At 36.6% G+C, this 12986-nt stretch overlaps 1 protein-coding gene and 1 long non-coding RNA gene across 6 annotated transcripts in view; one reads left to right on the top strand and one right to left on the bottom strand.

Moving 5' to 3' along the window:
• The window catches only part of LOC143437378 (uncharacterized), a 379856-nt gene that overhangs the window by 114708 nt on the left and 252162 nt on the right, over nt 1-12986 (bottom strand). The gene's annotated exons all lie outside the window — the stretch shown is intronic.
• LOC143437369 (uncharacterized) overlaps nt 1-12986 on the top strand; it is a 28020-nt gene that overhangs the window by 1446 nt on the left and 13588 nt on the right. For 4 of the 5 annotated variants that reach the window (XM_076922183.1, XM_076922181.1, XM_076922182.1 and 1 more), the window contains exons 2-3: nt 1141-1251; nt 9493-9605. In XM_076922183.1, coding sequence (XP_076778298.1) covers nt 9519-9605 — 87 coding nt within the window. In that variant the 5' untranslated portion in view covers nt 1141-1251; nt 9493-9518. Of the gene's footprint in view, nt 1-1140; nt 1252-9492; nt 9647-12986 lie in introns of all 5 variants that reach the window. The other variant, XM_076922184.1, reaches the window with a different exon arrangement.

The raw sequence follows: 12986 nt of genomic DNA, 5'->3' as shown, positions 1-12986 counted from the left end.
TTACATTTACATTATATTTTATGTATATAATTTTTTATATTTTATATTTAAATTCATATTTTACTTTATTTTTTATTTTATATTTTATATTTGATGTATTTTGTATTTTTTTATTTAATATTTTATATTTATGTTTTATATTTTATATTTTATATTTTATTGTATATTTTAAATTTTAGTTTATTTCCTATTTTAATATTTACTTTATATTATATATATAATATATCATATATATAATTTATATTTTGTATTTTATAATCTTATATTTTATATTTTTTATATATTACTTTACTTTTAGTTTTTTATTTTCTGTTTTCTATTTTATTTTATGTTTTAAATTGTGTTTTTATTTACATTTACATATATATTATATTTATAGTTTGCATCTTATATTTTATTATATATTTACATTTTATTTTACACTTTATTTATTATGTTTTATATTTTATATTTTATTTTTATGTTATATTTCATATTTTATATTATTTTATATTTTATTTTGCTATCATTTTTTAATTTTATATTTTATATTTGATGTATTTTACATTTTATTTACTTTTTATTTTATTTTCATTATATTTATATTATATTTTATACTTATGGTTTATAAGTTACATTTCATATTTATTATATATTTTAATTTTAAATTATAATTTCTACATATTTACATTTAATTTCATATTTTCTATTCAATATTTTGTTTTCTTTATTTTTTCATTTTATATTTCATATTTGAGTTATTTTATATTTTATTTTATTTCATATTTTATATTTACGTTTTACATTTTACATATTTTTAAAATTTTAAATTTTGTTTTATTTCATTTTATATTTTATATTATTTCATATTAATATTAATATTATATTGTATGTTTTAGTTTGTATTTTATATTATTTTCCATTTTAATTTACTTTTTTTAATTTTGTATTTTAAATTGTATATTACCGAATTTTATGTATCGTTTTATTTTATTTTTATTTTATATTTTGTATTTACATTTACCTTATAATTATTATCGATGTTTTATATTTAATATTTTTTCCATTGTAGTTTAATTTAATTTTTAATTTTATATTTTAGAATTTATATTCGATGTATTTTATATTTTATTTTTATATTTTATGTTTTATATTTTATAGTTGATGCATTTGATTGATGAATTCGGAGACACGGCTTCATCATCTCTATCGATTTTCCGATGATTTATTTCCCAGCCAACACAACATGGAGACAAATCCATAAGGGACGAGGTGAGGCCCTCAGACCCTGGTGGACGTGGTTGTCCAAGGCAGGCGGAAAAGAAAGCACTGGAAATTATTGATTAATAATAATTAGTTATTATTTCGGGGGGGTCCTGCGAATTTATACACATATCTGAATTTTTGTTTATTATACACATATTTATATATATTACACACATGTTTATATATATTACAGACACATTTATATATATTATAAACATATATATATATATATTACAGACATACTTATATATATTACAGACATTTATATATATTACAAACATTTACATATATTACAGACATATTTTTGTTGCGGTAAATCTCTTGCCCATGGGGAGTCCATAGAATAAAGACACAAGTCAATAAATATCAAATGAATGCTGCATACCTAGATTGGGCAGATTTACCATTAAACTACACTATTTCCCTGGCTAAGAGAGCTCTTAACAACTTGTGGTTTCCTAGGTCAAGGTCTTCTTCGTCTTCTCTCTCTCCACCAACTGCCCTCTAGCTTCGGCCAACTGCCAACTCCGCGGCTTCTTCCCTCAACCACTCCCTGGTCTTCCTCTCTTTCTCCTCTGGCTCCTCCCACTCCTCTTCCACTGCCCAATCACTGGCTGTAGCCTTTATTTAACAAATCTGATTGGACAGAAGGTTTACAAGATTCACTCCTCCTTCGCAGCCCTTCCCAGGAGTGGAGTTACCATGACAACAAGAGGCTAGGGCTATCCACCACATTTCTCCCTTTTTGTCCAATAATAAAAAAAATTTTTTTTCTTTTCACATATTAATTGAACACTAACTATATTACCATTTTGTGATTGTTAAAGTACAAGATAAACCTAAGACCCAGTCTATCATTTTTGTTAACTAAATAGAACCTTTGCCATTTCTCTCAATTAAAAAACTTAGTTCTGAACCTGGCTTATGTCCTGTCTTCAGAATGAATAGCATCTGAAAACCATCCTCTCAAAGTAAATAGCCTGGGTTGGCTGTGAGATTATAAATCTTCAACCCCATCAGAAATCCAGAATGACTCAGTTAAATAAAGATACGGAAAGCACAAAGCGTGGCTTCTAAACTCAACCAATTTAAATAGACCACTGAACATCTAGACAGTTCCTTATTTCAAAACATTGGAGCATCTGGTCTTCAGCCTTTTGGCCCAGGAATCATCTGACAGACCTAGTAATGCAGAATTACTAAGGGCTGATTACTCTGTCTTGGCAGATATAATCAGTCGACTATTCTGCAAGTGTGTTTCTTTTTTGCACACTTTTTCATCTGTAGATGAAAAGAGGCAATTCTTGCCTAGTGGCTGTCACACCACAACTGGTGTAACTCCAAAGATGCTCAATTTCTTCTTAGAATCCAAGACTGGGAAGCTGTCAGGATCAGATAGGTCTCCAATAAAATAAATGTTTATATAAGAATGTTTGTAATGTCAATTCTATGGATTTCTGACGTTTTTGAAAATCAACTATGTAAGGCAATCTGAACAGTTGTCTGTTAATTCCTTTCCAGTAATTTTTTTTGATTAAAAAGGACTGGGTCTAAGCCTTGTATTTCTAAATAAGATATATAGGTACAATGCCTACATGAGAGTAATATATTAATCCCACTTTTGTATTAATAAGAAACTTATGCCAGTGAAAACCCTAAATTTGTATAAAATAAATTCCATATCAATGTAAGAGATTATAATTTCAACCTTGTAACTATCATAAAGATTTCTTACCAATGTAAGATATACCTATTTTTTTTTAAACTGGGTCTAAGCTTTGTATTTCTAAATGAGTTATACAGGCACAATGCCTATATAAGAGTAAAGTATTAATCCCACTTAATTCCTGAGATTTAGCTCCCTAATTCCCTTCCTGTCTGAAGCTACATTTGTAAAGTATTCCTTAAATTACAACAAATGTATAATTTACAAAGTAACCAGAACCATCCACCCCAACATAAGGAACTGGGGCGATGATCTCCTTTTGTCTGCTTCCAGCTGAATTGGGGCGAAGAATTCCCATCTGGGGGCCCAAAGGGAAACAGGAAATTTGGCTTAGTCAAAGGAGAGCTATCTGACATCATTTGCCTTGAAGTCACTGTGTACTGAGAAAGTTCATAGCAAAGCTGACACCATAACTGTTACAGTCAGAAAGGCTGGATAGGCAAGCTAGCTGTTCTGGAAAAGTTCTAGAAGCAAGTCCTTAAAAGAAGCAGCTTCGATGCAGTTGCAGTAGAATCAAGCACGAAGCTGGAATAGGAGGTCCTAGAGACTCAGAATCCCCGAGTATAAATCATGCTAGGGCTGAGTTTCTCTTCTTTCATCCTGTAACATATAAAACTTAAAAGCAACAGGTAGTTTTATAAAAACATTCACGTGGAACATGTAGGGCACACAGCTTTGTCAATGAAGATCAATAAAGAAAGGCCACTGCCCTCTTCAGGTTAGTTTGATTACTTAATCAAACTATATATAACTTATATACATGCCCTCATAAAGGATGGCATGTATTAAGTCATGAGAAATTATTACCCAATTAAATGTTCTTGGCTTTGTATTGACATTTTAGTCCCAGCCAGTTAAGTCCATACAAGAGACATAACACCATATATACATCACCCATTTGGTTGGTTGAGTTAGTCTCCCTTTTCTTCTGTGTCGACTAGTGCTTCAGGGGGTCTCCCTTTGTCATTTCTGATCTTTATCAACTTGAAAGGAACCCACAGCTTTTCTTTTCCTGTGGAAACATAAACATAACCTCTCCCCCAGTATAATACATTTCCCACTTTCCATTCCGACATCATAATATCCTTAATATAAACAGATTGATTTAGTTCAGTAGTTTTATCCACCATCCAATGTTTCTCAGCAACTGTGGTGTTTTGTTCATTAATATTCAAAAAATTTAAGTTTAATAAAGCAATATATAATCCATCTTTGGAGGTTCTTATTGATTCCTTTTGCCTATTAAGCATCTCCTTTAAAGTTCGATTAGATCTCTCCATTTTTAGGCACTCTTCCTTCTTCTGCTCAAGAGCAATTTCTAAGGTCTTGAGCCGTGAGTCCTTTTTTAGTCCTGAGGAAACCAGGGAAGAAGCACGCTCTTTGAGATCCAAGAGAGAAGTCTCCTTCCCTGAGAGGTCTCCTTGCAATAGGCTGACCTTTTCTTTCAAGTCTTTAAGATCTTTTTTGTAGGTTTCAATCTCCTCTTGCTTCTCTCGCTCATCTCTGTCCCGCTGCTCCTTTAAACATTTAATTGTCCGCTCTTTGTCTGCAAGAGCCTCCTTCAGCATTGTCAGAGCTGTGTCCATGTTAGTCGTGTCCACCTGCAGAGACTTGACTTCTCTTTCAAGCTGCCCATCTGCTTCTCTTTATCTCTTAGTTGTTCCTGAAGATTTTCTATCTTTTTCTGGAGAACATTGACCATCCGCTCCTTCGTGTCCAGCATGTCCTTGAGGTCGTGTATCTCTCCAGTTTGTGTGCCCTTCTCCTCAGTCATAACTGGTCTCAGAACGTCTGTTTTTGAAGCAGTGACATTTAATTGTCCTGAGGAAGAGAATTCTCCCTTTCTGGCGTTGGGGCCTGCGAGAGGCCCCCCTAGAAGTTTTTTGGCAGGGTATTGCCCCATTTATCTGTTGTTGCTCTACATTCCCTGGTCAGATGTCGGCCTTTGCCACATCTTTGACATATTCCAGAAGGTCTAGGCCCCCATTTCGTACCATTTTGATTTGTCCTGTAGTCATTTCTGAGATGACCCCATTTACCACAATTAAAACATTTGAAACCCTGGGTGAACTCTAGATTACTAGTTGCAGCTTTTCCTATTACTGACATATCAGCTGAGTGAGATCCAACATCAGCTGTGTATCTAATCCATTCATCTATTGATGCTGACCTTGCCCTCAGTGGTCTGATTACTTCCTTGCATTCAGCAGTTGCATTTTCAAAGGCTAAAGACTCAATTATTGCCTTTCTTGCTACTGAATCTGATATATTCCTTTCGACGGCTAAGGTTAGCCTTTGTAAAAAGTCAGGGAAGGTTTCTTTTGGCCCTTGTATGACTTGAGTAAATGGTTCAAGTCTCTTCCCGGATTCTGCAACTTTGTCCCAGGCATTTAAGGCTGACAATCTACACAATGCCAGAGTTTCTTCATCATATACAGCCTGCACCTCTACTTCAGCAAAATGACCTTCACCAAGCAGTTGGTCTATAAAAATCTCTCTTCCTCTGGCTCTGTTTTGTCGTACTATCTCCCTCGCCTCATCTCTCCACCATGCAACCCATTGTAAATTTGCAGCAGGTTCTAATATAGCTCTTGCCATATCTTTCAAGTCTTGGGGGATTATTCTATTTTTAATAGCCCAAGAAGTCAGAATTTGTTTAACAAATGGTGAGTGCATACCAAAATTAGTGACACTCTCCTTAAATTTTCTCAGATCTAACACATCCACAGGTTGCCATTCAAATTCCTCATAATCCTATGGGTAAACAACGTTTGGAGGTCTTTGTTGTACAGTAACCGGATAGACCAAGGTGTGTTTTCTAATAACTCTTGGTTGACTTTCTCTATTTACCTCTGTCTTAACCTCAGTATTTTCCTCAGCTGAAAATTTAAATTCCTCCCTTAAGGTTTGTATACATGCTTCATATGTTTTTTTTATATTGTAATTGTTTCCATTCCTCATTATTTTCTATCTGTTTCTCCATCTGATCTGTGAGCTGTTGTATGCTCTGTTTGATCATCTTTTCTAGCTCCTGTCTCCCAGTTTCATTTTCATCTTTCTGTCTCTTATTCTGATCTATAATTTCTTGTGTCTTCAATTCATTCTTTTCTATCTGTTTCTCCATCTGATCTATTAACTGCTCTATCTTCTGTTCAATTATCCTTTTAATCTCCTGTCTCCCACTTTCATTTTCATCTTTTTGTTCCTGTAACTTCTGTTCTAAGCCCTGCTTCCATTCCTCATTATTTTCTGTTTCTCCATCTGATCTGTGAGCTGTTGTATGCTCTGTTCGATCATCTTTTCTAGCTCCTGTAACTTCTGTTCTAACCCCTGCTCCCATTCCTCATTATTTTCTAGCTGTTTGCAAATTTCATCTCTATCCTGTACCAACAGTTCTATTGTTTCTTGTAATCTCTTTTCCAAGGCAAAGAATTTTTTATCTAGAGCTTTGTCTTTTGAGAAGACATAGTATATCAAAAAAAAAAAAATAAATAAACATAGCAATACTGATAAATAATAAAGTGTTCCCTAAGTTGATTTCTGTCAAACCAGTTGAAATATCATCATATAAAGCCCAAAGGATATCCATTGTTTTTGTCATCTTTAAGTATCAAAATATGTTTCCTTTTTTATATATATATATATATTAAAAAATTATCTGGTTTGGAGCCCTCAATTCACTGTTTCTACCCAAAAACTACCTCGCAGGCAGTTGTGTTCTAGGATCAGCAGTCCCTCGTTACAGTTCGTTACTATAACCTTTCTATTTATCTGTTTGGCTCTCTTGACTCAGAGCAGCCTGCAATTTACTCCTCGCAACTTTAAAACCTTTTACATCTATTTATCTGTGTCTATTCACTTTTTTTTAATTTAATTTTTTAATTTAAATGACCTACTGGTTTGGCTACAATAACTTTTGTTTCACTGTTGAATTTTCGGAAGCCCCTTCTTTCAGTTTTCACAGGGCAGTGAGCAAGCCCAGCTGTAAGCTGAGTGCTGCTCCTGACCTTGGCCGTTGGGGAAGTTTTGGTACTTTGTAACCTTTCTTTTGTTCTTTCGTCTCAAGTTAGTTGAGTTCTAAATAATACGTTGGACTCCAATTTGTTGCGGTAAATCTCTCGCCCATTGGAAGTCCATAGAAGAAAAGACACAAGTCAATAAGTATCAAATGAATGCTGCATGCCTAGATTGGGCAGATTTACCATTAAACTACACTATTCCCCGGCTATGAGAGCTCTTAACAACTTGTGGTTTCCTAGGTCAAGGTCTTCTTCGTCTTCCCTCTCTCCACCAACTGCCCTCCGCTTCGACCAACTGCCAACTCGCGGCTTCTTCCCTCAACCTCTCCCTGGTCTTTCTCTCTTTCTCCTCTGGCTCCTCCCACTCCTCTTCCACTGCCCAATCACTGGCTGTAGCCTTTATTTAACAAATCTGATTGGACAGAAGGTTTACAAGATTCACTGCTTCTTCGCAGCCCTTCCCAGGAGTGGAGTTACCATGACAACAAGAGGCTAGGGCTATCCACCACATATTTATATATTACAAACATATTTATATACATTATAGACATATTTACATATATTACAGACATATTTATATATATTATAGACATATTACAGACATATTTACATATATTACAGACATTTATATATATTACAGCCATTTACATATATTACAAACATATATATTACAGACATGTTTACGTATATTACAGACATTCATATATATTACAGACATATTTATATATATTACAGATATATTTACATATAATACAGACATATTTATATATATTAAAGACATACTTATATATATTACAGACATATATATTGCAGACATGTTTATATATATTACAGACATATTTATACATAATACAGACACATATATATTATAGACATATTTATATATATTGCAGACACATCTACATATATTACAGACATATTTATATATATTGCAGACATATACATTAGACATACTTATACATATTATAGGCATATATATATATTAGACATATATATATTACACAGACATATTTATATATATTATAGACATATGTGTACAATAAACAGATATTTAAATATGTGTATAAGAAACAAATATTCAGATCCATGTGCCGTAATCTATATAAATATGTCGATGAGATACGAATGTTCAGATATGTGCATAATATATACTGATATGTAAATATATGTAATGTGCATAATATATATAAGTATGTAAATATATATAATGTATATAATATATATAAATATATAAATACATATAAATAAGTTTCTAACCATAGGTTGTCATTACTGGAAATAAAAGATACGTGAAGAAATAATTCTATCTTTTAATGATGAAGAAGTATTTAATTCAATTTAATTTAATTTTTTAAATTGAAATTAATTTAATTAATTTAGTTTAATGATGAAGAAGGAAAGAAACTAATTTAATTTTTAATTTTTAAATTTCAATAGGGAATGCTGGGTAATGTTGGGAGGAGGGAGACAAGGTGGGCAGGAAGAGATGATCTTAGCATCCACAGGCAGACATAGTCAGGACAGAGGTAAAGCTGCCTCTGGTATTTAGTACAGTGCTAGGGGAAACTGTGATCATTGCATCTGGGATAACAGACAGTGTGGTAGATTTATAGAAAGCTTACCTGTGTCCTGGCAGGTAAAGCATGTGGGTGAACAGGGACTGTCTGCCCAAGTGGGGCTGAGACACAGGGATGAGGCAGGAAAGGAAGGGCAGGTGGGCATTGTCTATCTTATCTATAAGAGGCATGCACAGGGGGAGAGGCAACTTCCACTGGTATTCTGTCCCAGAGTAAGTGCAACTGATATTAGGATCTGCAGTAACAGATAGTGAGGCAGGTCTTTGGACAAAGTACACTTTCTATTGCCATGCATGGCTTGTGGTTGAACAGGAGCATCTTTCAATAATAAGGACCTCAGGCCAAAGATGAGTTTGTAAACCCCAATCAATTCTGTTTCTGAGAGTGCACAAAGTCCACTTGAGCAAACATCCTATGACAATCCCCCCTTGTCATCAGCCAGTCAAGGTACAACTGCAGGGTTAAGCTACATATAAGATAATTAATACACCTTACAGAGGAAAAGTTAGTCTACCCATCATGTTTGTCAGATGATTTTGCCCCCTTGATTGGTTCCTGCAGATTATGCTAGACATGCAGCTTTTAAAATATTAAGTTGCTGTCCTGTATGTTAATGCCCCAATCTTGCTGTAACTACAATAAATACTCAGCACCTCTAGACTCTCAGTTTTGATCTCATGTGAGGCTGACTGATGAGAATCCTTATTACAGAGCTCATAATAAAGACCTCCAAGTGTTTGCATTACAATAGGCTACTTGTTGGTCTTTGGGGTCTCTGTGACTTGGACATAACATCTTAGTGCATTGACCCAAGACCCTCAGGACTCCCAACTAAAGGATTGAAAGGCCGGTTGTTAATATCCACCATTCTTTTTGGGTCAGTGGCTTGTCTGCCAGATTTGAGATAGTGTGCCTTGGTTTTCAGGTTTTTCTTGAGTATTGTGGAGGGAGATGACTAAATTGAACATGGAACCCTGCTACTGTGGATACGCTGGAGAGTCGCAGCCCCAAAGTGCTTCGAAGATGTTCCAGAGCCTGGTATAGTGGACGGTGTTTCTCTGGTTTTAATTTCTGGGAAGGTTAGAGCAGACTTAAAACCCTGCTACAGGGCTCACAGCTGCCATCCTGTCTTCATTTTCTCCTTTGTCCGAGTGGAAGAATCTGCTGGGTAGCTTTTTCTGCCCCCTTGTGGCTGTCTGTATTGTGTGTGGCACTTTGTTATTCTCTCACTGAGGAAATGAGACAGACTCCATCCTAATCGATTTAGTTACTAGCCCCACACCTTGGGTTAAATCCTTCTTAACAACAGGACCTAGATCCATTGACTAGTCCATGACAGAGAGCTCTTCCAGACAGCATCCTGGGCAAAATCAGGCTCTGCCTACCTTATTTTACAGGGTGGAAAGACAAAGACCTCATTTCCCACCTCCTGAACTACCCTCTGCCCATTTCATATGTGACTCTGTAGTTTTGAACTTGGAGCTGTCATAAGATGGGAGGTTGTTCTTCATTGATTGTCACAAATTTATCATATCTTCCTTGGGTCAGAGATCCTGTCCTTTGTTGGTGGTCATTTGTGTTGTGTGAGACAATCTGCTTTTCTGTCCACCTTCCAGCTGTTTTAGCCTCCTCTTTGGTAGCACTGGCCTGGGAACCCAGGGTTAAAGACACCTCACCCCAGGTCAGCACAGCCTCTGAGCTCCCCATTTCAGTGTATCCTTCCCTGATCTGAGCCAGGTGCCCTCCCTATTTTGTCCTTGCTCAGCCACAACTCCAAGTTCCTCATGGGGTGGCAGGAGCTCCTGTAATTGATATGGTTAAATCATTGGTTTGTGTTGTAACAACTTCCTCATTTATTATTGTGTCTGTGTCATAGTTGTTTTCAGTTCTCGGCATTTCAGAGCTACAGTCATCTGAAGGAACCTCAGTCGAGGGCATCCCCTCATCAGAATGGCTGGTTGCTATGTCTGTGAGAGATAGTGTTGATGATTGATTAGGAAGGCTCTTCCACTGAGGGTGGCAATATCCCTAAGCAAGTGGTCCTGGGCTGGATGAGAGAGCAGGCTAAGCTTGAGACAGTGACCAAGCAAGAGAGCAAGCCAGGAGACAGTGTTTGTCCATGCTTTTTTTATGGTATATTTTATTTACATTTCAGATGCCATCCCCTTTCCCCACCCCCCACCCCCATGAAAACCCCTATCCCATGCCCTTTTTTTCTTTTTGCTTTTATACACTTTTTGTAGTCGCCTGCTGCCACAAGTCAAGTGGGTTCACCTGAAAGGGGGGCTGGGAATGAAAGGGGATGGAGGGCGAGAAGAGATGAAGCCAAGACAAAGTTCTCTGATCAAGGCTTGAAATTTAATAATTTGCTTTCACATATAAAGGGGAAGCCACACCCTCCAGAGTCTCTTCTAGGTTCAGGCCAGGGGCTGGGCAAGGAGATAGCAGTCCGGAAGGTGTCAAGGCTAGCTCAGCAGGCAGTCCATTCTTCTTAGCTCAGGTAGCAGGCTCCAAGGAGCCAAGGCTGGTAATGCAATGCCTCTCCTAAGTCTTACAATTGCTTGATCTATTGTGGTAAAAGACTTGCAGGCCTTCTCAGGCCTGGGGGAAGGGCACAACTTTTTAAAAAAAAAATATTAATTAACGGCATTATAAGTTTGTTAATGCTGAATCAGAAGTGTAACCCAATACCCAACCTAGATATATCAACTATCTTTGACTGGTGGAGACACATGAACATTTGCCTCCATGTCCCCCCTCCCTTCACTCTCGTTCTCTCTCTCATCACCTAGCTTCTCCTCTCCTACTTCTCCTCCTCTCCTTACTCCTTCTCTTCCTCTTGGTACACCTTCCCACATTAGTTCCTCTTACATATCACCCTTCCTGTTAAAATACAACTTTTCTCTCAAAATACAATTAGAGCATAATTAAGCCAATTTGTACCAGTGAGGTACAAGATAGTCCTAACAACCAGCCCATCATTTTTTTTTGACTAACCTGAACCTCTGTCATCTATCCTAACTAAAACACTTAGTTCTGAACCTGGATTTTTCCTTGGCTTTAGAATGAGTGTCAGCTGAAAACCATCCACTCAAAACTTTTCTCCCAAGGTAAATAGCCAGGATTGGCTATGAGACCATAGGTCTTCAACCCCGTCAGAGATCTAGAATGGCTGAATTAATTGTCCATGCTTTTTGCTTTCAGTTTCTAATCTAAGCTCCCAAAATGATGGACTGTGATCTGACAGAACCATGTACAACAGACATTTATTACCTGAGATGCTTTTGCTTAGAGGATTCAATCACAGCAGCAGAGTAGCAAGTTAGAACAGCAACAACAACTTTATTTTGCTGCTGTACAGAATCTGTGTTGTAGATTGTATTCTGGTGGACAGGACAAATTTTGGGTAGAAAGATTTTTGGACTGGTTGGGTCTTTAACTCTCCATTAAGGGTCCTGCCTGATGCAGGATGTGGCCTCTTCAGCATCCATATCTAACTGCTATACATCTCAGCTAAGATCAACCTTAGACTCCTTGGTACTTATTTATGGTCTCTGGCACATCCTAAATGTACCCCCTCCCACCCCCAGCCAGCTGCAGATTTTGATTCATTTTCCCCTCTGGCCCTCTCTTGTCTCTCACCACACCTGTTGCTGGTTCTCCCCTATTTCCCCTTCTTATCTGTTCTCCCATGCAGTTCTCTCTCTCTTCCATCTGCCTCCTATGATTGCTTTACTCCCCCTTCTGAGTGAGATTTAACCATGCTCATTTCGGCCTTCCTTGTTGTTTAGTTTCTTTGTGTCTATGAAATGTAGTGTGGGTTTCCTGTATTTTATGATTATTATTCACTTGTAAGTGAGTACATACATGCATGTGCTTTTAGATCTGGGTTACCTCAATCGAGATGATAGTTTCTATCTGTATCCATTTGCCTGCAAAATTCATGATGTCCTTGTATTTAATAGCTAAATAGTTTTTCCTTTTGTAAATACATTTTCTATATCCATATTTTGGTTGAACAGCATCTGGATTATTTCCAGTTTCAAGTTGTTATAAATAAAATGGCTCTGAATTAGTGGAGTCCCTACTTTAAGTCACCTGCCTTCACAGAGTTCCTTCTGTATCTCCTGTTGGTCCTTTGAGAGGGTGTGATCCCCCGGGAATCCGTGGTGGTGCATCAGGTCTGTACTGGGTTAAGTGCATCCTATTCACTGAGGCCAGACATGGCAGCGCAGTTAAAGGAACAGATTCCAATGATAGACAGCAGCTTTAGGGACAGCTCCTGCTACAGATGTTGTAGGACCATCATGAAGACTGAGCTGCACATCTGCTACTTACAGGCCATCGGTTCTTTGTCCATCTGTGAGTGTTATTGTTTTTGTCTCAGTTTCTTAATGGCCCCAAGGGTCAAGGTTAATT

This window comes from Arvicanthis niloticus, chromosome Y (assembly GCF_011762505.2).
Source record: "Arvicanthis niloticus isolate mArvNil1 chromosome Y, mArvNil1.pat.X, whole genome shotgun sequence".
Lineage (NCBI taxonomy): Eukaryota > Metazoa > Chordata > Mammalia > Rodentia > Muridae > Arvicanthis > Arvicanthis niloticus.
This window is presented reverse-complemented; position numbering and strand designations above follow the sequence as displayed.